This window comes from Equus caballus, chromosome 16, assembly GCF_041296265.1.
Source record: "Equus caballus isolate H_3958 breed thoroughbred chromosome 16, TB-T2T, whole genome shotgun sequence".
Lineage (NCBI taxonomy): Eukaryota > Metazoa > Chordata > Mammalia > Perissodactyla > Equidae > Equus > Equus caballus.
In genome coordinates, this window is record NC_091699.1 from 18340040 (window position 1) to 18365657 (window position 25618).

The following is a 25618-nucleotide window of genomic DNA, read 5'->3' on the forward strand; positions in this document are numbered from 1 at the left end:
CCATGCTGAGGCGGCATCCCACATACCACAGCTAGAAGGACCCACAACTAAAATATACAACTATGTACTGGGGGGCTTTGGGGAGAAGAAAAAAAAGGATGGTGAGGACAGCCAACATTCCTATTTGCCCACCACCTCACCTGTTGGAGAACTACCCTCCCCATTCCATGTGGCTTTTGTGGAACTGTCAAACTAGGGTAGACACGTGATCCCAGCTTGGCCAATCACAGTACCCCATTCCTTTAGCCACAATGATTGGTCCAAAGAATGGGCATGCGACCTCAGCAGGGCCAGTCAGAGGCCTTCCATAATATTGCTCTATGGGTGCTGAGAGAGAAGAGGGTTTCTATTCTTTTGGATCAAAAGCTATAGAATGTAAGCTTGGACCACCCGGTGACCCACTTTCCTGCCACATGGAAGAACCCCCCTGAGAATAAAGCCAACTCAGAGAGGCAGAGCCAGGAGATGGAGAAAGAGACAGAGTCCTCATGATATAGCTGGAGCCCTGGATCCTTCATTGGGCCTTCCAATTACATCAGCCCACAAATGCTTCTTTTGGCTTAAGTTAGTTTGCTTTGGAGTTTCATCATTTGTCAACTAAAAAAGTTGACAAATGGATTAATAAATGACTAATAAAAGTGGATTTTGGCAAAAAGAATGATGGAGTAGTGTCCTGAGAGAGAGGACAGCATGAGGCCCTGCCTCTCACTAGGTGCAGGGCCTAGCTGCTGCAATTTTTCAGAGACTCATTGTACAATGATTGCTTACAGCTTTCTCAGAGAGAAAACACCCACGCTTAATTTCATTAATGTGAAATTAAATGCTCATTAAATGTTAGCTTTGTACCAGGCACTGTTCTAAACTCATTAAACTACTGAATCTTCTCAACTACCCCATATGGTAGGTGCTAATAGCATCCCATTCACAAGTGAGGAAAATAAATCTTAGACGGTGATATACTTTACTTGCTCAAACAATTGGTAAGTGGTTGAGCCAAGATTCAAATTCAGTCCATTTGACTTGTAGACAGAGCCTCTTCATTATACAACTCACTGGTGTCCCAGTCCCCTGCATAGTCTATGTGAATGGTACTCCTAGGCTTGGGCAGTGTACAATCTGTGCAGCCATACACAGCAGCCCTACTTGCAGATCCCCTTCTCTTAATTAACTACTCACTTCCATGTTCATTAGGCCAGACCATAAGTATGGTAGGCATCATTGGTAGAGAGTTCCAGGAACAAAGACAGTTTTGTGGAGGAGATAGGATGGGAGCCGAAGTCCCAAAATTAGGTAGAATTGTGAGAGGGGAGGGTAGATATTATAAATAGAAGGAAGAACCCTAGAAGACTGACTGGGCCTGGTTCATTAGGGAAAAGGCAACTTTCAAGGGTCAGTTGTGAGAACTCTAGTTATTCTCTGTTGCACACCTACTATCTATCTGGTACCGTGCTGGGCCCTTTGTACTCATGTCTCATTTGACTCACCTACAAGGTGAGTAGTAATATTCCCACCCTGCAGAGGAGGACACTGAGGCTCAAAGAGGTGCAATGCCTCCCAAGGCCATGCAGCCTTGGTGCAGGAACAGTTATCGGCCCCAGAGAGCACCATCCCTAAGAGAATTAATAACCGCAGCGGGACAGGGAGTCCCTTCTTACGGCCATACCCATGTCTGCTGGAGTCAAAGGAGGCTTCCTTTATGGGGTTTGGAGGAAGCCGGGTTCCCCGTGAGGAGGGGGAGATTAGTTCTGGCACCTCAAGGCTCCAATTTTCATTTGAAACAATCCAGACACCTTATAACTAGTTTGGTGACATAGCCTTTTGTGTCTTGGCTCTGAAAGGTGTCCACCATCATTGTTTCTCCAGAGTCCCAAATGCCTTACAACTGACTTTCAGAAACAGCAGGGTGAGTGACAACAGGGAGGATTGGGCGAAAGTTAATCCCTGACGTCGGGAACATGACCCAGTGTGCGGCCCCAGCCCCTGCCAGCTCCTGAGCACTCTTGGGACTGAGTCGATGGATGCTGGGTCCCAGTTGACTCCTGCTAAGAAGGAAGCGATGGCTGGAACTTTGTGGAAACATGGTCAGAGAGCAAATTCCTTCCCTGGTCTGGTGCTCAGGACTCAATGGAGAGAACCAAGCACAACTGGACCGTAACTCACTCGTTATGTATTAATTCACTCATCATTTTTTCTCTTCACTCACCTAGTCTCCTCGCCTCCATTTCCCCATTCGTGCTTTTGTTTCCTCACTCAGTGGCCCTGTTGCCATAGCTCAGAGCTATGTAGGTGACTAAGGCTCCAGAGATGGAGAGACAGCTGGGAAGACAATCAAGACACAGGTGATAAGAGCAATAATAGAAGAATGGACAAAGTCTGCAGGGCCCTGGGGCAGGGAATGACTTAACAACAGCTTAGAGGGTCAGGAGAGGCTTCAGGGAGGATGTGGCAAGAAAGTTGCCAGGCAGAAGACATTCCAGACAAAAGGAACAGCAAGGCGCAGAGGTGTGAACAGCTGGCCTGCTTAGAGAGAGGTGAGAACTTCAGTGTGATTGGAGGCCTTGGTGTGTGGCGGGGGAGGAGAAGGATGAGAAAGGAAGCTGGAAAGTAGGTTGAGACCAGGCTGGGACTGGCTTTGAATGGCAGTTTAAGGAGCAAGGGCCTTAATCTTGAGGTCAGTGGTTCTCAAAGTGTGGTCCCTGGACAAGCAGCATCAGTGTCACCTGGGAACTTAATAAAGATGCAAATTCTCAGGTCCCAGCCCTCTCAAATAAGAAACTCTGGGGGTGGGGCCCAGCCACCTCTGCTTTAACATACCTTCTGGATGACTCCTGATGCACATTAAAGTCTGAGAATCACTTTTCTAAGTAGTAGGGAGCCAGGGGTGGTTTGTGAGCAGGGGAGTGGCATAATAGCACTCTGAATCAGAAAGCGCTCTGATAGCATGGAGGCTGGACCACTTAGAGGGGGTGAGAATGAAATTGAGGCAGACGGGAGCACAGTGATATGCAAAGAAATATATCTGAGATGGTGGGTGCGGCCGAAACTGGAAGATGTCCTCCAAATTCTGTTCTCCCTTTCTTCTATAGTAATAGAACACATGACTTTTAGTTGGACATATGCCTCTGAAAGACTAAATAGCCCAGCTTCCCTTGCAGTTAGGTGTGATCATGTGACTGAGTTTCAGCCAATAGGATGTGAGTGGAAGAGATGGATGTAACTGAAATCATGAGTCCCAAGAGGTGTGCCCTCTACATTCTCCTTTCTCCCTGGCTGCGATGAGACATGGTGGCGAGCCATCTTGAAACATGTGGTCAAAGACAACACCATAGGAACAGTGGCGCAAGATAAGAAGCAGGCAAGGTCCCTCTTACCTTGTCGTCATCATACGAGCCTGGGACTGGTTATGGCCAGATTGTTATACATTTCCATTTTAGTTAAGTCACAATTATTTTGGGTGTCTGTTAGAGAAAACAAACCTGTATTCTAGCTGATACAGTGGGCAGGTGGCATGCCAAGCACTCTTTTCAAACTATACCTGCTTCCTTCCCTGACCCACTTTTCCTCTTTCTTTCCTTCTTTCTCTCTCTTTCTCTCTTTCTTTTTGTTTCTCAAAAGAATTTGAGAAAGTTTATAATTGACGACGTGTACAATGAGTTTCACAAAATAACAAATATAAACTCATCAGGTTTAATGAAGCTGCTGTCGTTAAGCATCAGATTTAGCTCTAAGGTTCCTGGAAGCCAAGGCAAAAATGGAAACAAGACGAATCAGTCTCAAAAGGTTTGCTATCAGAGGAAAGGGCATCTCCTAGTTTTCGGGACAAAAATTCCAGTAATTTTTCATGCTGGAGAAATTTCTCAACTAGAGTCACATATTGATAATATTCTCCATAAATCTGACAGCAAATGGAGATTAAGTTTCACATGGTGATTTCTAATCACAACCTTTGACGAAAGCTCAGGGCATATTGTTAAAACATAACTCTAGGAGAATTATTCTGCCAGAGACCAAGCAAGGGTAGTACCAAGCACTTTACACGAATTCTCTCATTTGCTCCTCTCAACAGCCCTACCTCAGAGCAGGTCAAATTATTACCCTTATTTTACAGATGAGGGAACTAGGATACAGAGAGAGGAAGGGCCAGATCAGATAGCTGGTGGTGAGCCAGTTTTGTAAGCCAGGTCTTAGACTTTAGAGGCCCTTCTAAATGTCCTCCCCCTGGGCCTGCCAGCACCACCACATACAAAATTATAAGTGGTGTGGGTTGAGAATCAGAAAAGCACAAGAATCATTGCCCCAGAATCCGTCAGTGTTAGCCAAGAGCAATCAGTGAGATCTGGTAAATGTTGGAGAAACCTCCAGGCTTCTTAAGATGGGCTGCTCCTGATGGGGTGAGAAAGTAGGGGTCGGCCTCATGAGGGCAGAAGGAGCTTGACTAGAACATGTGGGGCTTCAAGAATGGAAGGAGAAATAATAGTCAAAGCAGCTGTCCTAGGGCAGCTGACGTCTGGAACAGGAGAAAACTCTCTTGTGTCTCATTTCCTACTGAGTACCTGCTATGTATGCACCAGGTACCGGTGCTGGGACAACAAGGGAACTGGCCCGTTGGGTGAAAGGCACTAAGTTGTCTCATTCTCCAAATAAGCCTACAAAGTAGGTATGATTATGCCATGTTAATGATGAGGAAACTGAGGCTCAGAACAGTGAAATGATTCACCCAGGGTCCCACAGCTGGTAAAGGGTGAGGTGCAGTTGGAACCTGGGTCTGTCTGACTCCCAAACTTCTTTTAATGCGCCACCACTGTTTCAATAGTAGGAGAGAAAAGATCTTATGGATAGACATTTAAATCTATTCTATTTCTTTCTTGTTGTTGTTTTTTAAATAAAACTTAAATAATTGAACACCAAATTGGTACACACCCACTATCTTTTGGCAGAATTTTTTAAAAAGTGACTTTTTGATTATGAAGTTAGCATTACTCAACAAAAAAAGTTTGGAGAATACAGGCATGTAGAGAGAAGTAAAAGAAACAAAACCCAATCAGATAATTTTTTGACTATTATTAACATTTGTGGTGTGCCTCTGCACTCTTTGCTATGAATAATTTGTGGTTTGCATTTTACACTGAAGTTATCCAACTGCATACCTGCTTAACATTATACGCATTTTTTCCTTTTATTAAGCAGGTTGCATTACCATCAGTTTATGAACTGTGAAATATCCCATCTGGTAGACAAACTTTATGTTTTTAATCATTCCTTTCTTGGTGGTTTCTTCTAAATTTTGCAGTTATAAAAATATTTCTTAAAAAATTTTGGAGCATATAGCTTTGTCCTAATTTAGGATTATTTCCCTGAAATTAATTCCCAGCAGAGGAACTCCTGGGTCAAAAGGCCTGGATGTTACTTAAGCCTTTGATGCATATTGCCAAATTACTTCCCAAAAGATTTTAGCAAGTCATTTTCCCACCAGAAATGTAGAAGTATCCAGCGCTCACACTAACACCAGTCTTCGTGTTACTGGTTTTTTAAACTTCAAATTTGAAAGTTAAATTTAGGGGCTAGCCCTGTGGCCGAGTGGTTAAGTTCGCATGCTCCGCTGTAGGCAGCCCAGTGTTTCGTTGGTTCGAATCCTGGGCACGGACATGGCACTGCTCATCAAAGCACGCTGAGGCAGCGTCCCACATGCCACAACTAGAAGGACCCACAATGAAGAATATACAACTATGCACCAGGGGGCCTTGTGGAGAAAAAGCAAAAAATAAAATCTTTAAAAAGAAAAAAAGAAAGTTAAATTTAAAAAATGATTTAGTTTGTACTTCCTTGATAACTTGTGAGCTAGAAAACGTCCCATGTTTATTGTGTTTCATCTGTCTCCTTTGACCATTTATTGGGTTCTTAATCTGTTTTTTATCAGTTTTATGTATTCTTTACATAATAGAAATATTAACCCATGGTCTGTAAGACATTTCCCCACTCTGAAGTTTGCCTTTTACTGTTGGCTATGATTCTGGAATAGGGTAGGGTTTTTTGGTTTGTTTCCAGCAACAGAAGTTAAAGAATGTTTTGTAAATAAACCTGCCCATCTTTTCCTTGTGACTTCTTCCATTTTCTCTAATCCTAGAAAATCATTTACTCCTCCAATGGCTTCTTTTCTGTTGGGTTCAAGAATTGATGAGAAGTCTGAGCTGTTTTGTCATCCTCTGAACAACAAAGGAGAGAAGATGATTATTTCCTTTTTTTTCTGCACCTACTTGACTTTCCTTGACTCACTTTTTGTGTTGGTACCTTGACATATGCTCATTGAGGGTGGGGACTGTAGAAGGAAATGTGTGTACGTAAAAAAAAAGTCTGGAAGAATATGTACCGAACATATGAACACTGGTTATTTCCGATTGGTGGGAGCAGGGCTGGGATGGATTTGTTATTCATGCCTGCCTAGCACCCCTACTTCCTTTGGGCAAGATACCCCCCTTCATTCCTTTTGACTCTGGTGTGGTTGCCCATGACAGCACGCTTGCTCAGTATAGTACCTCATTCCTATACCTGGCAACTGTTTTTGGGGTCAAGGGGTAGGCATGCCACTCCCGCAGAGCCCGTCAGAGTCTTCCCTGAGACTGATACACAAAACTGAGTCTCTCTCTCCTTCCACTGGCTTCAGCTGGAAAGCTGGGCCTGCTTCACACCATGTTTCTGGCCAGGTAGAGATCACTCTGCGGAGGAAAGGAAGCCAGTGTGCAAAGAGAAATCGAGACAAGGAGAGATGAGAGAGAGCAAATCGAATGAGTACTGCGGCTCCAGTTCTAATCTCCAAGCCCCTGGTCCATGGTGTTTTTCCTTCCATCTTGCATCAGCTACTATGAGCCATAGCTCCCTCTTCGGTGAAGCTGGCTTAGGTTGGGATTCTGCTACTTGGCAAGTGAAAGAATCTGCCCAGTGGCAAGGGTGGTCTTTGTGTGTTTTTAGTATTTTATGTAATTTTCCTGCAATGGCCTTGTATTGCTTGTTTAGTAGAAAAAAAAAAGAATGTGTGTGTTAAAAAAAGAAAGCATAAGTGCCCTTAGACATTTTCAAAAGCAGGCAAAATGTAAAACAGAGCATAAAAGTTGTACAAGTCCTCAGAAGGACAGAGGCCACCTTATCACCTTGGGAATGTTGTCAGTTAGATAAGCAGGAATTTGTGGTGAAACAGCCCCAGCTCAGTGGGAGTATTAGGTGGGCATAGGGGAGAGTAAGGGCTTAGCCCTGGGCAGGACGTGTGTTTTCCATGGACTAGGGAGTCTGACATACTGAGATTTGGAGAAGGAAAACTGCCCCTTAGCCCCCCGCCCCTGGACAAATCAGGTCCCTTCTCTGCGCCTCAGTTTACACTAAGTCTAGCTCTTGTATTATGAACCCCTACAGTATTCCAGACACTTCACATCCATTATCTCTTGGGATTCTTAGGAGAATTCCGAGTCAGTCATTGATATTCCCATATTCCAGATGAAGAAACTGAGGCTCAGAGAGGGAAAGTGTGACTTGGATAAGTCTAAAGCCTTTCTAGGGACCTCAGCCATCTTTCTTTCTCATCCGTAAAATGGGCATAATAAACTGACCACCTTCTACCTAGCCCCCAGGATAAGGGAGGGAAAAGCCAGTTGAAAATGAGTTCAGGTAAGCATTGTCCTCTCCCCAAACCCAGCTAGAAAATGTAGGAATTCGGGAGTGGGGAGAGGCACGGAGAGGTGATAGAGTTGGAGTTGGGGTCCAAAATAACGTGGGCGCCTCCTCTGGCTGGCCCTAGTCCAGCCCCACCCCCACTTCCTGCGAGTTGCTCCCCCCCTTCAGCCCGCGCAGAATTTCTTCCCAAGGAAGGCCTTGCACAAGAGGGCCTCAGTCAAGTCCCTTGGCCCCCTGCCTGCCGCCCCAGGAGCGGCTTCGTGCTCCCCATCTCCAACCTGGCTCCTAGCCATCAGCCCCTGGCGCCTGTCCAGTCACGTGCCACTTCGGTCCTCTTTCGCCTGCTTCCTCCAGGATCCTGATTTAGCTCCCCCGCCTCCCCCTTCCCTGCCGGCACCAGTCCCTCTGGGCACCGCACTCGTTTTGAGAGACAGGTGTAGGAGACTGGAGCCTCAGCGACGCCTCGCTGAGGGACCCCGGGTCTCAGTTTTCCTGCCTGTCAAATGGGGCCCCCACCCTACGACGGCTTCGATTCTCTGCACTGCCTACTCTTGCCCTGTCCTTTCCCTACTCCCGCATCCTCCCACCCCTCTCAGTCTCCCGAGCCTTTCCGAGGGCCTAATTTCCTTCTGGGCACCGGGCGGGGGAAAAAGTGAGGAAAGACAGAGCCCAAGAGCCCTAAGGGAGCTCCCAGAACTGGTCTTAAAGAAATTCCACGAGGCGACAGGGTGAAACTGGCCAGCCTCTGGCTTCAGATAGACCGGGGTTCGAATTCGACTCTGCCTCGGACTAACTGCTGATTTTGAACCCTTCATCTCTCTGGGTCTCAGTTGTCACCTCCGTGAAATGGGGGCCCTGCCGGAGACGAAGGCGGGAAGAGTCCACAGAGCATCTGACCTGAGTTAGAGGTTCTCCCCCACCCCGCGCCCCTTCCCCAGCCAGGGAGCCTCGCTTCGCCTCGCCTGGCAGTCCCTGGTCCCCCCGCCGCAGGCTCCTCCTCCACTGACATCAGAGCCGCAGGAGGGAGGAGGGAGTCAGCCGAGCCCGAGCCGAGCCCCAGCGAGAGAGCGGGCGGGCGGGCGCGCAGCGGCGGCGGACGGCGGACGGAGCTCGCGCCAGCCACCTCGGGCCTCCCAGCCAGCCCCGTGGCGGGGCAGCCGCAGGTACCGCCCGGGGCCGCTCGCCTGCGCCCCTGGGCGCTGAGGGCGGCGGAACCCTCAGCCGCTGGATAGTCTTGCCCAAGGATGGGAGGAGCTGCCCGGGAGGGCTGGACTCTGGATGGGCAGGGCTGGGCCCTTCTCCCCCCACTCTGCTCCAGGCCCAGCAGGTGCCAGGCAGGTCGGTGGGAAACTGAGTGGGTAATAGAGGAAGGTGGGGAGGGGTGTGTGTGTGTGTCTCAGTTCAGCTGGGCCTGACTGTGGAAGGGCTGGGCATTTGGAGGTATAGCTGTGTGTGGCCGTCTTGGGGTGTGCTGTCTTAGCACAGACATGTGGATCTGATACGGAGTTGCGTTATGTTGGTGTCTAAGGGCATCCTTATGGGTGGGGACATCTGGGAATCAGTGTTTTTGTTGCGGATGTGCATCCAGGTGTTGTGTGTGCTGGCATCTGGCTCAAAGGGTGGTAACTCAGAGTTGGGGAGTATACGATTGTGTACTGATTGTGTTTGGAGTTAGGTGTATAAGGAGCTGGGGTTTGGTTTGGAGTATAGGAGCTTCTAGGGTGTGTTGGAGCTGGAGGGTGAAAGGTGTGAGTGAATCTGGGCTGTCTGGTATACAGGTGAGGTCTGTGTGAATGTGTGTGATCCTGTCCAGGTGTGTGTAGATGTGTGTTTGGGGGTGGAAGGGATGTTTGGGTGTGAGGATGTCTGGGGCAGTATCTTTGGACATGTGTGCTGATGTCTGGGTGGACATGTATGATCAGGTGTCAGGCTATCTGAGCGTGGAGTGTGCCGCATCTGGGGGCAGGTATTTGGGTTCAGGGTTGTGGGTGGGGCTTGGCATGGTATGTCTGGCTGCAGGGATATGTGTGGAACTGTGAGGGTTGTATTTGCCAGGCCTCCAGGTGGGTTTTAAAACTCTGTGTCTAGAGCTTACCATCAAGTCTCCTTTCCTAGAAGTTTGTGCCCCTGGGATGGGTGGCCAATTCTCCCTGGGAACAAGATCTCATCCAAGGAGTGGGATCTCACACCAGGGGCTCTAGTCAGGGCATATTCCCCTCATTCTCCCACAGAGGAAACAGAGAAGGAAAGTGCCCACCCTGAGGTCACACAGCATGCTGTGCTGTTTTGGTCTTACCCTCTGTGGGCCTGAAATAGGGTTGAGAGGCTGTGTTTTCTGAATGGGCCCCAGTGCGGCTGCATATCGGAAGGACTAGCTGAGGGCAGCCCCTTCCAAGACCTTTGCCCTCAGCAAACTTAGCTGGGACACCAGCTAGATGTCACTGGGCAACTTTGGACCAGCTTCTTACCCATCACCGACCTCAGTCTCCCCATGCTCCATCTGATAAATCGGGAGAGAATTCTCACCCTCTCCTGCTGGAGGAGACAGAGGTATCAGCGGAGGAAGGGACAGGCTAGATCAGAGTGAGAAGAAGCCAGGAAGGGATAGGCTGGGTGGGATCATTTCTCAGGCTGTGGGGACCCAGATGGGGAGTCAGAAGGGAGAGGGGTAATAGGAGGCCCAGGGAGCTCCAGCTGTGGCTGCTGTTGCTGTGGTAACAGTGCAGAGGAGCTATTTAAAAACGTGGCTGAGACATTGCTGGAAGCCCAGGCTGCCGGAAACCTGATTTCCGAGAGGGAGAAGGAGGAGGGAGAGGAGACACCCCAGCAATTCCCAGGGTGGGGCTGGGGCATCACCGGTTCTGGGGCCAGAGGGATCTTCCGGGGCTGTGCACTTCCACAAGCTGCTCTGGGGTCTACTCTACTGTCCTCCCAGAGGTCAGGGTCCCCCTGGGTGTTTGGATTTGGAGAGGGAGAAACTAGGTGAGCTGAATAAATGAATGAGTGAATGATTTTGTTGAATAAAGAATTTTGCTGCCACCCTGAAGGATTTTCCTCTAGGCATAAGGATTTGCTGAATGAACAAATGACTGGTGAATGAATGAATGTTTGTTGAATGATTTCGTCAAATGGATGAATCAAGGAATGAATAAATGCAGGCTGGGTGACTGAATGGGGCCCCAAGTAAGTTCCCACATAGAAGGCTGGGCCCTACTGAGTCTTCTCCCTCCGTTCCCCTTCCCAGGAGTCCTGGCTGTGGCCGGGGGGCAGTGGGCCATGCCGGGGGAAGTGAAAGGCCCCAGCTGGAAGCAGGCAGAAGACATTAGGGACATTTACGACTTCCGAGATGTTCTAGGAACGTGAGTCTCGGGGCAGGAGAGAAAGGGGGGCTGTTCCTGAGCTGGGGGTGGGGTTGGGAAGGTCCTCACTGCTGGCCCTGGCTGGCTGGGGAGGCCGAGTCCAGGGTGGTACTTCCTATGGTCAGTTGATTACTACTTCCTGTTTCCTACAGCCCAGGCCCTATAGTGACCTTGCCATGGCTCAGACTGGCCCCGGCTTTTCACCTCTGGCTGACAGTGGGTGGAACAGGGGCTGCTCTTGCCACAGCTCTGGGTTTCTGTGAAGAAAAGGAAGTGAGGGAGAATGAAGGAGCCAGTTTATCCAACTTGCTGCCAAGAGCTGGGAGTTCTGGCCTGGGTTTGGGAACTGAAGCTGGGCATGGCTCTCTTCTCAGTGCTGGGAATCCAGAAATAACTCAAACCTGGTCTCTGCCCTGAAGTTGATTCCAGACATGTGCGGAGACAGACTCACAGAAAATGACAACAGGGTGTGTGCTGTGCTCCAGTTAAGGAAGGGAATGAGGACTTTGTGGAGTCCAGAGAGAGCAGGGGGCCTAAGAGCTGGGGGCTGAAAGATGGGTAGGAGTGCACTTGTCAGAGAGGGAGAAGGGCATTCCAGGCAGAAGGAATAGCACAAGCAAAGGCTCAGAGGCATATTCTGTGTGGAAAGAGATAAACAGTCTGGTGGAGCTTATAATCGGAGGCTGGGGGAAGACGGGAACAGGCTAGAGAGGGAAACAGGTCATGGAAGGCCTTGAAGGCCAAGCCATGGAGGCTGGACTTTATCCCACAGGCCATAGGAAGACATTTAAGACTTTTCGGCAGGTTTACAGTTCAGAGATGGTCACTCTGGTCACAGCATGAAGGGTAAATTGGAGAGAGACAAGACTAGAAACCAGCAATGAGGCTACCACAGTCACTAGTTATTCTGATGACTGAGATTTCATCATGAGAGATGCTTTTCTTTGACTTAAGACTTTTATTATCCCAGGGAAAGCAAAAAGTTGTAGAAAGAATACTCTAGTAAACCCTCTTTAATCAGTGAACTTTAGTTCAAATCAGTAGTGCAAATCTAAGAGCCTGTTCTAAAGCACTGCTTCTCAAATGTCAGTGAGCATACGAATCACTGGAGGATCTCATTAAAATACAGATTCTGATTTAGTAGGTCTGGGGTGGGGCCTGAGATTCTGCATTTCTAAAAAGTTCCCAGGTGATGCTGATGGTTCTTCAAGGTTCTATAGGGTGTTAAATTAGACATGACTCAAACTGGCTTTAGCAGAAAACAGAACCAATCATGCACGTAATCAAAAAGCCCAGGGGATAAACTTCAGGCATGGCTGGATCCAGGGGCTCACATGATGTTATCAGGAAATTGTCTTTGACCATTTCTCAGCTCTGATTTCCTTTGTGTTGGCTTCATTCTCAAGCAGGCTCTCCCGAAGTGGTGGCAAGAAGGACCACCATTAGCTCCAGGCTTACATTCTACCAGCTTAGCAGGAAATAGCACCTCATTCTCAAAGTGCCAATAACCTGGCTTGCATCACATTACTGTGGCCACGGCATAGACTACTCTGATTAGCCAGGCCTGGGTCACGTGACCACCTCTGACACCAGGTAGTGGATGAGTGATAGGGGGAGGCTCATCCCACCTCCTTGGTCCAGAGGTGCTCACATAACCCACAGGGGATGGAGGAGAGGCTGGAGGGAAGCTGGGGTTCCAGTTCCCCACCTCATGAGTCCCCTCTCCCTGCAGGGGGGCCTTCTCCGAGGTGATCCTGGCAGAAGATAAGAGGACTCAGAAGCTGGTGGCCATCAAATGCATCGCCAAGAAGGCTCTGGAGGGCAAGGAGGGCAGCATGGAGAACGAGATCGCTGTCCTGCACAAGTGCGTGGGCCACTGTCTGTCCCTGCCCGGGGTTGATGCTGCCTTGACCCCTCCTATCGCTGCTTTGGGCAAATCATTTAACCTCCCTGAGCCTCAACTTGCTCATTTATAAGACGGGGTAATAATCTGCAGGTGGCAAGGTTGCGGAGCACATCAGAGGTCCTTTACTTAGAGCGCTGGCACTAGCGCTAACGTGACAGGAGTGATTGAGATGCCACAGCTTATTTACAGTGGTTTACTGTGTTCCATCAATGTAAAGATCAACCCTCGAACATGGCTTGAACCCACGCATCTCAATTGGTGTTACCCTTAGACCTACCTCACATTCCAACCACATATTAAAGCCACTGAGCAAGTTTGAAAATGCCTGTCTGCTGACCGCCTAAGTCAACACCACTGGTCTGTGAGTTGCTCATGCTGATATGAAACTTGCCATAGAGAATCTTCACTTCCAGTCTCTCCTCTGAGCTTTTCAACCACCCTGGGCAGGACGAAATGATCATTTCCACGATTGGTGGTGGGGTCAGAGGGAGGACTGAGGCCCAGAAAAGGCAAGGGACTTGCCCGAGGTCACACAGCAAGTTGTAGCTGAGCCGAGTCTTCCATCAAGCTCAATCACCATCACTGGTTCATCTATTGAGCACTCACTGGGTGCCAGGCACTGGGCCAAGCCTCTTACCTGCATTATCTCACGTGAGGGAAGTACTATCATTGGCTTCATATTATAGAGGAAGAAACTGAGGCTCAGAGAGGTCACACTCAATTCAATGAATATTAGTGAGCACCTACACGGCACCAGGAGCTGCAGGAGCAGTGGTGAGCAGGATAAAGCCCCTGGTCTTGTGGAGCTGATGTTCTGGTGGAGGAGGCTGACAAACTTATAAATACAGAAAAATTTAAAAAATCATATATTGATCAGTGCTGTGAGGTGAAAAGACTTGTTCCTAAATAGCACGTGGCAGAGGCAGGTTTGGACCCTGTGCTGCCCGATTCGAGAGCCTAGTGTTTACCTCTGTACTCTGCTGCCTTCCAATACCTTATAAACAATCATGGTAAATCAGCTTTTCCCTTTGGGACCCTGGTCCTTGGTTTGTCCCACCCAGGTCTGCAGGTGGTGGTTCTTCAAGGTGAGGGTGGGAAGGTGGCTGAGCTGTCCTCAGCTCTGAACCACTTCGATTCTCCTTTCAGGATCAAGCACCCCAACATTGTTGCCCTGGATGACATCTATGAGAGTGGGGGCCACCTCTACCTCGTCATGCAGCTGTGAGTGGCTCCGCCTCTGCGCCTTCCTTGCAACTCTCCCTGCTGCCCTCTCCCCAGCCTCCCTGCCTCCCCGGCTCCCTTGGTCAGACTGCCGTGTCCCCGGCTGCAGGGTGTCGGGCGGGGAACTGTTTGACCGCATTGTGGAAAAAGGCTTCTACACAGAGCGGGATGCCAGCCGCCTCATCTTCCAGGTGCTGGATGCAGTCAAGTACCTGCACGACCTGGGCATTGTACACCGGGACCTCAAGGTGGGGTGTGAGGGTGTGTGGGGAGCTGGGGCACCCAGGGGTGGGGGCTCTGCAGACTCCTCAGGGTGTGACCCTGGGTAACTCACTCCCTCGCTGAGCCTCAGCTTGCCATCTGCAAAATGAACCTTGTAAACCCTAACCTGCCTCCTCCCACTTCAGTTTGGACACTCAAATGGACACAAAGGTGAATTGTGCTTTTATTTTATCAAAATAACATCTTGTGTCTTTTTGTGATAATAAAAGTCCCACTTGCTTTCTGTAGAAAACTTAGATGGGGCAGCAAAATATAAAGAAGAAAGCCAGAAACCCCTGAAATCCTACTTCTCAGAGATTATCGTGGGGTTCACGTTTTGTAGTACATCTCATTCTGGTCTAGGAGAAGAGTGCTGGGGTGAGACAGATCTGGGTTTGAATTCTTGCCCTGTTACTCCCTAACTGTAGGTTCTTGGGCAAGTCATTTTGCTTCTCACGGCATCAGTTTCCTCACCTGTAAATTAGGATTATTCACACTGGCCTGGCATGATGTGGTAAGGATGAAATGAAATCAAGCACTAGCACAGGATCTGGCACACAGTAGGTGCTCAGAAATTATTTCTTTAGGGCTTCACCATACTTACTTGAGGTTTACAGAAAATTCCCTCCCACATTCCCGAGGCCCTTATCCTTTCTGGAACTTTTTTTTTTTGAAGATTAGCCCTGAGCTAACTACTGCCAATCCTCCTCTTTTTGCTGAGGAAGACTGGCCCCGAGCTAACATTCATGCCCATCTTCCTCTACTTTATACGTGGGACGCCTACCACAACATGGCTTTTGCCAAGCAGTGCCATGTCTGCAGCTGGAATCCTAACTGGTGAACCCCGGGCCGTCGAGAAGCGGAACGTGTGAACTTAAACACTGTGCCACCAGGCCGGCCCCCTTTCTGGAACTTTTAACTTCCTTGAGAACTTCCTCGAGTTTCTTGTGCTTTCAAACAAGATGGCAGCAATGAAGCCACAGGGGCTTTTGGGGAGCCAAAGTTTCTCAGGAGGTGCTTGGGGAGACAGAAGGTTCTGCCAGCCTCTGGCTTTCTCTGACTGTCCCTCTTGCCCTCCTAGCCAGAGAATCTGCTGTACTACAGCCTGGAGGAAGACTCCAAGATCATGATCTCTGACTTTGGCCTTTCCAAAATGGAGGACCCTGGCAGCGTGCTCTCCACAGCCTGCGGGACCCCAGGATACGTGGGTGCGGAGGGCCCTGGGCTGGGGCTGTGGGCTTGGGGAGGAACCAGGAGGTTCTGCAGGGCAGAGATTCATCACTACCATGTCCCCTTCCCTCCGTAGCCCCTGAGGTCCTGGCTCAGAAGCCCTACAGCAAGGCAGTGGATTGCTGGTCCATTGGCGTCATTGCCTACATCCTGTGAGTGGGGGCTTGGCCATTGAGGCATGTGGCTCCAGACTTCTCCTCTCCTCTCCCATCTTCCTCCCCTCTGCTATTTCTTCTTTCCTACCATCCATATTTTTATCTAGCAATTAATGACTAGTATTACTTCACTCAATAGATACTATGTTTTAGGCATGTGCCAAGCACTGGGGATTTGGCAGAGAACAAAGCGAACAAAGTGCCTGCCCTCAAGGGGCAGACACTCTAGTAGAGGAGACAGACAAGTAAATAAACAAGTAAACAAGTAAGTAACAAGTAGATAAATCTATAAAATGTCAGGTGGTAAAAAAAAATGCTATGAAGAAAAATCAAGCAGGGTAGGGAGACGGGGATGGATGCCATTTTAGATAAGGAGGTCAGGGAAGGCCTCTCTGAGGTGGTGACATTTGAGTGGCATCCTGAATGAAATGAGGGAGCCAGACATTCGAGGTGTTGGGGGAAGAATGATTTAGGCTGAGGGAATAGCAAGTGCAAAAACCCTAAGGAAGGGGGCTGGCCCCGTGGCCGAGTGGTTAAGTTCGCGCGTTCCGCTGCAGGCGGCCCAGTGTTTCGTTGGTTCGAATCCTGGGCGCGGACATGGCACTGCTCATGAAACCACGCTGAGGCAGCGTCCCATATGCCCCAACTAGAAGGACCCACAACGAAGAATATACAACTATGTACTGGGGGGCTTTGGGGAGAAAAAGGAAAAAATAAAATCTTTAAAAAAAAAAAAAAAACAACCCTAAGGAAGGAAAGATGGCAGCACATTAAGGAAGAGAAAGAAGGCCAGTGTAGCTGGGCCCGGTGAGCAAGGCAGAAAGGGGTAGATTTCCCCTGCTTCAGAAAAGGGCCAACTCCTTGCTGTGGTTCCTGCCTGACCCCTGGGACTGTCCCAAAGCTCCATCCCGGAGCCAATGGATGCACTGAAAGTAGAAATGAGGATGAGTTTCTCTCTGCCCAGGCTCTGCGGTTACCCCCCCTTCTACGACGAGAATGATGCCAAACTCTTTGAACAGATATTGAAGGCTGAGTACGAGTTCGACTCTCCTTACTGGGACGACATCTCTGACTCTGGTATTTGAGGCTTCGCCTTCTCCTGAGCCCTGCCTCTGGTGCCTTCCTCATCTGCTCTGGGGGTCTCCTCACTGCCTTCCTTTGGTCAGCTTCCCCAGCCCTAGATTAAGACCTGTCTTGAGATCAGACACCCCAGATGCTTCCCTCTGCCTGGCCCTGGTCTGAGAAACTTGTAGGCATGCATTCATTCTGTCTTCATACATAGTATTTTTGAAAATACCTCCCCCACTGACCTCCTATTGGCTAAAACACCACCATAAGACTTTTCATCTGCCTTTTGTGCCTCCTATTAGGAGGCAAACCTGTGAAGCCATTATCAATCATTTACATATCAGTGTGAATACACTGTGTAGAATCTTCTCTAAGAACAACTTTTTCTTAAGGAGAAAAGGAGACAGCTGGAAGGCTGGGGTGGGTGGGGGGCTTAGAGAAAGGCTATAGGTGGGGTAGGGCAGTACATGGACAGATCTGGCCTCTTGTTTTGCTTGGATGCCAGGGCAGACCTGAGGGGGTGGGTTCTGTCTTGGGGGTGTCCACAGGCACCGCCACGCTGTTTCTGTCTTTGCTCTTGTCTTGGGGGTTCAGCTAAAGACTTCATCCGGCACTTGATGGAGAAGGATCCAGAGAAGAGGTTCACCTGTGAGCAGGCCTTGCAGCACCCGTGGTGAGAACTCCCACAAGCTGTGGACTGGGGTGGGGTCTGGGGCCCCCAGGCCTGCCTCTGCCTTCACAGATAACCCTCCACACACCCCCATCCTAGGATTGCAGGAGATACGGCTCTAGATAAGAATATTCACCAGTCAGTGAGTGAGCAGATCAAGAAGAACTTTGCCAAGAGCAAGTGGAAGGTGAGCCGACAACCCTAGTCCTTGGTTCCAGCCTCCCCAGGACTCCTCCCCACCCCCATCCAGGCCTCGGTGTGCACAGCACCTAGCACCAAGTCGGGCACACAGTAGCTGCTCAGGGGTTCTTACTGAAGAACCTCATTCACTCATTCATTGATTCATTCAACACTCCCTGACACCTACTCTATTCCAGAAGGTCTGTGACCTCCAAGTCTAGAGGGAGAACAGTGTAAAATTCTTAAGGAGACATCTAATCCAATCTACAGGGTCCTGGAGGGAGCATAAAGGTGGTAATTGCCCAACAGACCTGTCAGACCTGACAACTGGCACAGCAGAATAATGTCTGAGGCAGAGGGAACTGGTGTGCAAAGGGCCAGGGCCAAGAGAGCCAGGGAAGTGCAAGTGTTAGGCCTGGCTGGACTGGAGGGGCTGCGGGGGCTGCAGTGGCTGCTGGGCAGGAACACAGGCTGGAGGCGCAGGTAGGGGCCGGGCTGCTCAGGGCCTCGGATGCCACAGTAGAGCACTGACTTGATCCTGAGGGCACTAAGGAGCCCCAGAGGGATTTTCAGTAGGAACTTGCCTTTTAGAAAGGGCTCTCAGCATTCTCAGAGGCACAGAGTGAACACTGGAGGACCCCTGAGGAAGCTGTGGCAAAGATGCAGGCAGGAGAGGGTGAGGGCCTGGACGAGCTCAGTGGCCACGGGAACAGAGAACAGTGGTTGGTCAAGGCGTCATTCAGGAGGTAGAGCCAACAAGAAATGATGATGGAATGGATGTTTGGGGAGAGAAGAGATGTCGAGGGCTGGCTCAATATTTTGATAGGGGAAAAGGTGGACCATGGTACTGTCACTGAGATGGAGATCCCAGGGGCAGAAACTTATCTTGGGGGAATGATTTTGGTTTGGGACATGGTGAATTTGAGGGGTATGTGGGACACCTCAGTGGATATGTTGAATAGGGAATGAGACACACACACCTGAGCAGGTTACTTTAACCTCTCTGTGCCTTAGTTTTCTCCTTTGATAATAGTAATACTAATAGTGCCCACCTCAAAGACTTCTGTGAAGATTAATTACTATGTAAAGTGCTTAGAACAATGCCTGATACATAATGCTATATTGTTTAATATATTAAATTCATAATTAAATATGAATATGAATTAATTATATATAAAAAGTTATCTATGTCTGTTTATACATATACATTTTATATCTGTGTGTGTATGTATGTGTAAATATATAATATGGGTAGATATAATTTAATAAAGGCTTGCAGAGGTTTCATGGGCTTTTAGGGGATCAATCAATAACACCTGAATGAAATAACAGAACCACTGCAACAATCCCGCCAGCCCTACCCCACGATCGCCCACTATCAAAAGTCCCTTGTCCCCGCTCTCCCCACAGCAAGCCTTCAATGCTACGGCCGTGGTGCGGCACATGAGGAAGCTACAGCTGGGCACCAGCCAGGAGGGGCAGGGACAGACGGCGAGCCACGGGGAGCTGCTGACTCCAGCAGCTGGGGGTGAGCACCAGGGCCCTGTGGAAGGGCATGGGTGGGTCATGAGGAGGCACCCAAGCTGGAATGAAGGGTCTGCTCATAGAGCCAACTCTGTTCTCTCTTCTCGTGTAGGGCCAGCGGCTGGCTGCTGCTGTCGAGACTGCTGCGTGGAGCCAGGCCCAGAGCTGTCCCCCTCCCTGCCCTCCCAGCTCTAGGGCCCTGGATCCAGGTTCAGGATCCCTTGTGTGAGGGGGGTTGGGGGCGGCCTGCTCCCTTCCCTCCCTGAACTGGGAAGTTACCCTGCCCCACCCCCTTCTACCCCTTTCCCTACCCTTCCTCCACAGCATTTTCCATACAAATATTTCTATTTTATTGTTCCTTCTTGTAATAAAGGGAAGAAGATAAAACCATAGGCAGCTCTGTCTCCCAGATAACCCCCAGCCCACACTGTTGTGCAAACTGCTTGATTTGAGGGTGCCTGGCCCCTCAGGTAGTTGCAGGAAGCCCGCTTCCCAACATGAGGCTGGATGGGGGAGAGTAGGGGGAATGGAGGGGAAAGGTGTTTGGGGAATCCCTTTGTCCAGCGTCCCCGCCTAGCCTTCTGGCCCTGCGGATCTCTTTCTGCGCTTTGCTGGTGGCTCCTGAGCTCGATGGGGTTGGTGCAGGTCAGCACTGAACAGCACCTGGGGGCAGGCGGAGGAGTTTGTGTGGGGAGAGGGTACAACTTGGGGCAGGGCCAGTGGGGCTGGTGGCAGTGTGAGGAGGTAGAAGAGTTCATGGTGGGCTGGGCCAGGGCAACAAAAGTGCACTGGAGTCAGGGCTGGGGTGGGTGGAGAGTCCTTTGGGTCACCTGGGGTAGTGGTGGTGGTGTAAGGGTCCACTGGGTCTGGGCTGGGGGACACGTCCTATGGGGTCTGGGCTGGAGGAGGAGGGGAAGCCTAGGTACACTCACTGCTTGGGCCCAGCCTGCATAAGGTCCCCACAGGCTCCGGAAAAAGTTTCCTAAACCAGAAGTGATGAGGCAAAATTAATTGGCCCCTCTTGGGGTGGGGTTTTAGGGAGAGGTGTGAGAAGTTTCCACTCCCTCAGCCCACTGCCAGCCCCACATCCCACTCTCTCTCCTTACCCAGTTCCTTGTTGGCCTGAGGGCTCGGACCCTTGGCCTGGGTCGTGGTGGGGTGCCAGCTGTAGTCACGCTGGGCAATCTGCCACATGTGGACATCCACAGGCACGGCCTGGGGCTTGTCTAGGGCCATCAAGCAGATGCAGTCTGCCACCTGTGACAGACACAGAGTAAGCCACAGAGGAGGAATGGCAGGATCCAGCCAGCATCCTGCTTCTAGCCCCAAAGCCAGCTGCTTCCTCCTCCACTCTGAGGTTACTATTATTCTATTTTCTCAATCAATAAATACCATCTATTAATAACTTTAAAAATGGCTTTAAAAAGATGCATGAACATCTACGTGGGCCAGGTTCTCATCATAACCTGGGAAGGAGGTAGTCCTATATCCATTTTGCAGACAAGAAAACTGAGGTTCTGAAAGGTGAAGGGACTTGGCCAAAGTTACATGGTCAGGAAGGGGCAGAACCAAGATTTAATGTTAGGCTGGAATTCAGAGCCCATTAAAAAAGTTCTTTAAGGTGCCGGCCCCATGGCCTACTGGTTTGGTTCAGTGTGCTTTGCTTCAGCAGCCTGGGTTCGGTTCCCGGGTGTGGTCCTACATCACACATCAGTGGCCATGATGTGGCAGCGTCCCACATACAAAACAGAGGAAGATTGGCACAGATGCTGGCTGAGGGATAGTCTTCCTTAAGCAAAAAAAGGGATATTGGCAACAGATGTTAGCTCAGAAAAAATAAAAAGTTCTTTAAACAAAAATTCATTTTTTAAGCTACAGAAAAGTATAAAGAAAACAATAAATGCCAAATTCCCAATCATCTTACTGCTAGCTAAACCTGTTGACATTAAACAAAAAGTTTTATAAGTACATATAATTTCAAGAGAAGGACAAAATAAAAAGCGGAAACATCTTCCCATTTGTAAAGGTAACCACTATTAGGTTTCCTGTGATTCCTTCGGAAATTTCTGCACACATATAACAGCGTATATAAGCACCTGAACAAACGGCCTTTCTAAAAATGCATTCAAAAGGTAATGTGCTTTATACCCTTCCTGCACTCTGCATATTCTCTAATAAAACATCTGCTTGCATCCTTTCTCCTTCCTGTTCTGCCTCCAGAAGCCAAGCCTGCACCCAGCTCTTAGGCCTGCCTTGTCTCCTACTCTGCTATTCTCCGAGTGGGTGGTGAGGGCAGCCCCTACGCACCTGGGTCCTCACCTTGGTGCCCACCCCGGGCAGGTTGCAGAGGGCCTTGTGGGCCTCCTCATAGGGGGCCTTGCACAGCTGCTGCAGCCAGGGCAGCCCGCCCTGCTCTTCCAAGATAGCTCGGGCACTGGCATTCACGTAGCGGGCACGGTACCCAAGGCCCAGTTTCCTGAGCTGAGCCTCCACCTCTGGTCCTGTGGGAGTAGGGTAGGGTGGGGAGGGGAGCACGGGTCAGGCATCCTCAAATCCTTCCTGTCCTCAGGCTAACGTTGTGAGCCCTCTGGCCCAAAGGAATGCTTTCTCTAAGCACCCCTCTCCCACCTCACCACCCTCTGGAACACAGGAGACACTTGCATGTGCAAAGAAAAGGGTTAAGGCCTGGGTTCTGCCCCTCTATAAATGTTTTCTGAGCATCTACTACGTGTTGGGCACTGGAGCAAGGACTGAGGACTTGCTGCTCTGGAGGAACTCGCTAATTGAGTTCCTTAACCTTTCAAAGGGCGTACACACCCATGATCTAAAATAATAACCATAATGACAGCAACAGCTTCTATTATCAAGCGCTGGGTATCAAGTACGGGTGAAGTGCTTTAGGTACATTATCATGTTTACTTTTCTCAAGGACCCTCATGACACTTGACATTTTTTCCCCATTTACAGATGGAGAAAATGGGGGCTTAGAAGAGGTTAAGTAACTTTCCCAAGAAATGACATGGTGGAGATGGGATCTTGCACCCAGGTCTGGGACACCAATGCCTGTGCTCTTAACCCATCACTCTACCCCGCCTCATGATTGCTTTATTCAACCCTCAAGCTCTTCTAGATAGAAACTGTTATTCCATTCTACAAAGAAATTAACAGAAGCTTGGAGAGGTGAATGAATTTCTTGAGGTCTTATGACTACTAAGCTGGGAGCTAAGACCCAAGACTGGGTTTCTAAGCACCAGAAACATTCTCTCTTCTCCAGGGAGGCTGTCTCCTTGCTATACAGTCCCCAAGCACTTCCCCTAGCTTGGTTCTCACAATGCCAACTGAGATACTTGCCTCGCAGGGCTGCCGTGAAGAACACATGTGTTCTTGGATGCAAAATTGTTAGATTCACTGCAGAGATAGCAACTTAAATTTTCTGCATACTTCCCAAATGCCAAACGTGTGCTAGGTGCAGTAAGTATATTCCTTTATTCAACCCTCGTGACAACTCTGATAGGTAGGTGCTATTATTATCCCATTCCATAGGCAAAGAGAGGCTAAACAATGTGCTAAGGTCTATAACTGGAAGTCAAATGTCAGAGTTGGGATTTAGACCCCGGCAGTCTGTCTCCAGAATGCATGCTTTTAACCCCAAACTACCACACACTGTATACAGATGTTTTGCTGATGAGGCACTGAATGCATGGGGCAAAAAGCACAGACTAGTAAGGTGCTGACATTTCAGGGACAGATAGAGAGGGTAAGATATAAATGGGACTGATCAGACCAGGCAGGGTGGGTCTGGACAAGGGCAGTGTTTGGGAAGGTAGGAAGCTTACAGATGGGAGATGGGGACCAGGAGAGAAGTGTACAGATCTGAAAGCTGTTGGAGGGTCTAGGGGCAGAGACCCACCTACTTACCAGCCAGGGCCTGCAGGCTGGGGAAGCCATGGTAGGTGACATCATCAAGCTGGAGGAGCCGAGGTCCAAAGGCCTGGCAGAGCCGCTCCACCATGCCAGTAATGCGGGCAATGTTGTTGTTAGAGGAACAGATGAAGGAGAAAAGGCACTCGATGGGGTCCTGCTGCAGGAGTCGCACACCTGGGAATCAGAAAGGCAGGGGGTAGGAGAAGCACCTGCTGTTGGGATTGGCCCCCGCCCACCCTTAGATCCTAGGCACCAAGGCTCCAGGGGAGCCCAGGGGAATGAGGGACAGTGTTGTTAGAGCAACATCAGAGCTCTCATTCTTCATAGCCTCTTGTGAGGTCTGGGTTATCATCCCATTCCATAGATAAAGCAGCCACAATGTAAGCACGATGAAGGTGGGGATTTGTGTGTTTTATTCACTGTTGTATCCCCAGTCACATAGCGAATGCTCTGTAAATATTTACAGAATAAATGACATCACCTGCCCCAGATCACAAATCCAGGATTTGCACAATATCCTTGTCCCTCTTCTATGGTGATCAGCAGGACAATAATAATAGTAATAATAATTACTATGTGTCAGGCAATAGTCTAAGCACTTTACACGTATTAGCTCCTCTAATCTTCATAAAATCCTATGAGGTAGATATAATCCCCATTTTACAGATGGTGAAACCAAGTAACTTATCCAAAATACAAGAACCCCAATCTGTGCCCTAGGCCCTGTACTCACCTTGGAATTTCTGAGCCACCTCTTGGAAGTGGGGGTCCACCGAACTCCAATGGTGATACAGTTGAGCTAGGCTGACATCCAGTTGGAAGTACTGGCGCACGGCCTTTAGCTCTTCTAGTGTGGGCTTGCCAACCTGGCGCTTGTCCCCTCGGTAGACAGTGCAGTAGAGCTGCTCCTCAGTCTGCGTCAGTGTCCACACCTGGTTCGCCAGCACGCCACTCCAGTGCGCTGGGCTTTGCTCCCTCCACCTGAGCCCCCAGGCACATGGCAGCCCTAGTACTCAGTTTCCCTTCCTGCACCCTCTGGGGCCCTCCCACCCTACAACTGCTCCATATACAAAAGTGATTTAGGAATTGCAAAGTAAAGTGCCTTCTTCTACATCAATTATATCGTTTCATTCTCACAATACTGCACAGGCTTATTACCTCCACTTTATAAAGGAGATAACAGGCTCACCATGCGCGCCTTGGTTTACTCTTTTGTACCCTGAGGTTTTTCCCATGACCTCCAACATTCCTTTGCACCCCAGGCCTACACTGCTGAGGAACCAGGAGACAGGGTGACTCACCGGAAGGACTGGCCAGAAGCCAGAACCAGGTCTAGGCGCAGCTCGGAGCGTGGACAGGGGATGCAGGCCCACAAGGCCGGGACGGAGGCTAGAGTACGATGCCCCATGCTACCCGCCAGAACGGAGGGAGCCATATTTCCATATCAGGCTCCGCCCCATAACGGCCCCGCCCATTGAGTCGCCGCAAAAGACCACGCCCCTTAAGGGCCCGCCCATCAAGTTCTGGCCTCTTACTCCGTTTATTTAAGGCCCGCCCAGTTTTATTTAATTCCTCCACTCCCCGCAGGCCCCTCCCCTTGTAGTCCGCCAAAGCCTCGCCCCTCCCACTCCGTCCCACCTCCTGCCCCAATGCCCCGCCCTTCCTCCCGACGTTTCCGGACCCGCTCTCCACCGCCTCCGGGCGCACACTACGGTCCCCTGCGCGGCGGCGATTTCAGGAAGCGCGCGCAAGCGCACTCTTCCGGCTTCGCCTGAGACGGACCTGGCTCTCAGCGGAAGTAGGGCTCAAGCCGACTTATTGGATCCGGAGCGAGCCAATCCGCGGAGAAGTAAGAGGCACCAATGAGAATCAGGCGTGGCGGCGGGTAGGCGGACCTTTCTGAGGCTCAGCAGCGGTTGGCGCGCGCTGGGCTCGCCGCCCGCTCTTGGCCTTCCTTCTGGGGCAGTCCGCGCTCTGCGCGTCAGGGTGTCCTGTGCCCGCGCGCCCTCAGGCCCCAGTCCTCTCTGCCTGATCTCAGAGCCCTGGGGTTCCTCAGGGCTTGCCTGCCCGCAGAACCAAGTCCTCTCCCCGCCGGCCTCCGCGAGCCTTTCTCCGCCGAGTCTCTCCACACAGTACGATAGTCGCGCCCTCAGTCGGCCTCCCACGCACCCAGTCTTCACCGACACGCGGACCGGAACGCTGCTCCGGCCCTCGGCGCCCGCGGGAGGCGTCTCCTGAGGATGCTGCCTTCGAGCTCGCCGCCGAGCCGCCCCTCCAGGGCTGCCTCGCTGGCCGCGGCCCCGCAGTCGGCCTCCTCAGACTTGGCGCCGGCGGAGGCCTGTCTCCTCGGGCTGTCCCGCCTCGACCGCTGCCTCAGGGCGCCCCTTCCCCACTCCCCGCCCTGCGCCCGGGGGGCCGGAGCGGGCGCTTGCTCTGGGGCAGCTCGGCATCCGAGGAC

The 25618-nt window shown here is 50.3% G+C and overlaps 2 protein-coding genes across 15 annotated transcripts; one reads left to right on the plus strand and one right to left on the minus strand.

Moving 5' to 3' along the window:
• Nucleotides 1-3671: 3671 nt before the first annotated feature.
• OGG1 (8-oxoguanine DNA glycosylase) lies at nucleotides 3672-24933 on the minus strand. Of its 11 annotated transcripts, none has more exons than XM_005600387.4 (7): nucleotides 24462-24933; nucleotides 23894-24141; nucleotides 23155-23334; nucleotides 21556-21737; nucleotides 20343-20493; nucleotides 20169-20218; nucleotides 19563-19899 (listed from the first exon to the last, which is right to left on the minus strand). In XM_005600387.4, the coding sequence occupies exons 1-7, from the start codon at nucleotides 24593-24595 to the stop codon at nucleotides 19810-19812; spliced, it is 1035 nt and encodes a 344-aa protein (XP_005600444.2). In that variant the 5' UTR covers nucleotides 24596-24933; the 3' UTR covers nucleotides 19563-19809. The 11 variants fall into 11 exon arrangements, 8 of the variants coding, with proteins under 8 accessions (XP_070094590.1, XP_023475788.2, XP_005600444.2 ...); XM_014731423.3 differs by having other exon boundaries at nucleotides 21544-21737; nucleotides 24462-24907; XM_070238489.1 differs by lacking the exons at nucleotides 19563-19899; nucleotides 20169-20218 and adding an exon at nucleotides 3672-6713 and having other exon boundaries at nucleotides 24462-24913.
• Nucleotides 8317-19626, plus strand: CAMK1 (calcium/calmodulin dependent protein kinase I). Of its 4 annotated transcripts, none has more exons than XM_023620017.2 (12): nucleotides 8317-8825; nucleotides 10907-11021; nucleotides 12754-12885; nucleotides 14074-14148; nucleotides 14258-14396; nucleotides 15491-15617; nucleotides 15716-15791; nucleotides 16759-16871; nucleotides 17457-17535; nucleotides 17632-17719; nucleotides 19123-19240; nucleotides 19349-19626. In XM_023620017.2, exons 2-12 carry the CDS (start codon nucleotides 10939-10941, stop codon nucleotides 19429-19431), a joined length of 1113 nt encoding a protein of 370 aa, XP_023475785.1. In that variant the 5' UTR covers nucleotides 8317-8825; nucleotides 10907-10938; the 3' UTR covers nucleotides 19432-19626. The 4 variants fall into 4 exon arrangements, with proteins under 4 accessions (XP_023475785.1, XP_070094586.1, XP_005600446.1 ...); XM_070238485.1 differs by having other exon boundaries at nucleotides 14258-14339; XM_005600389.4 differs by having other exon boundaries at nucleotides 8699-9000.
• Nucleotides 24934-25618: the final 685 nt, after the last annotated feature.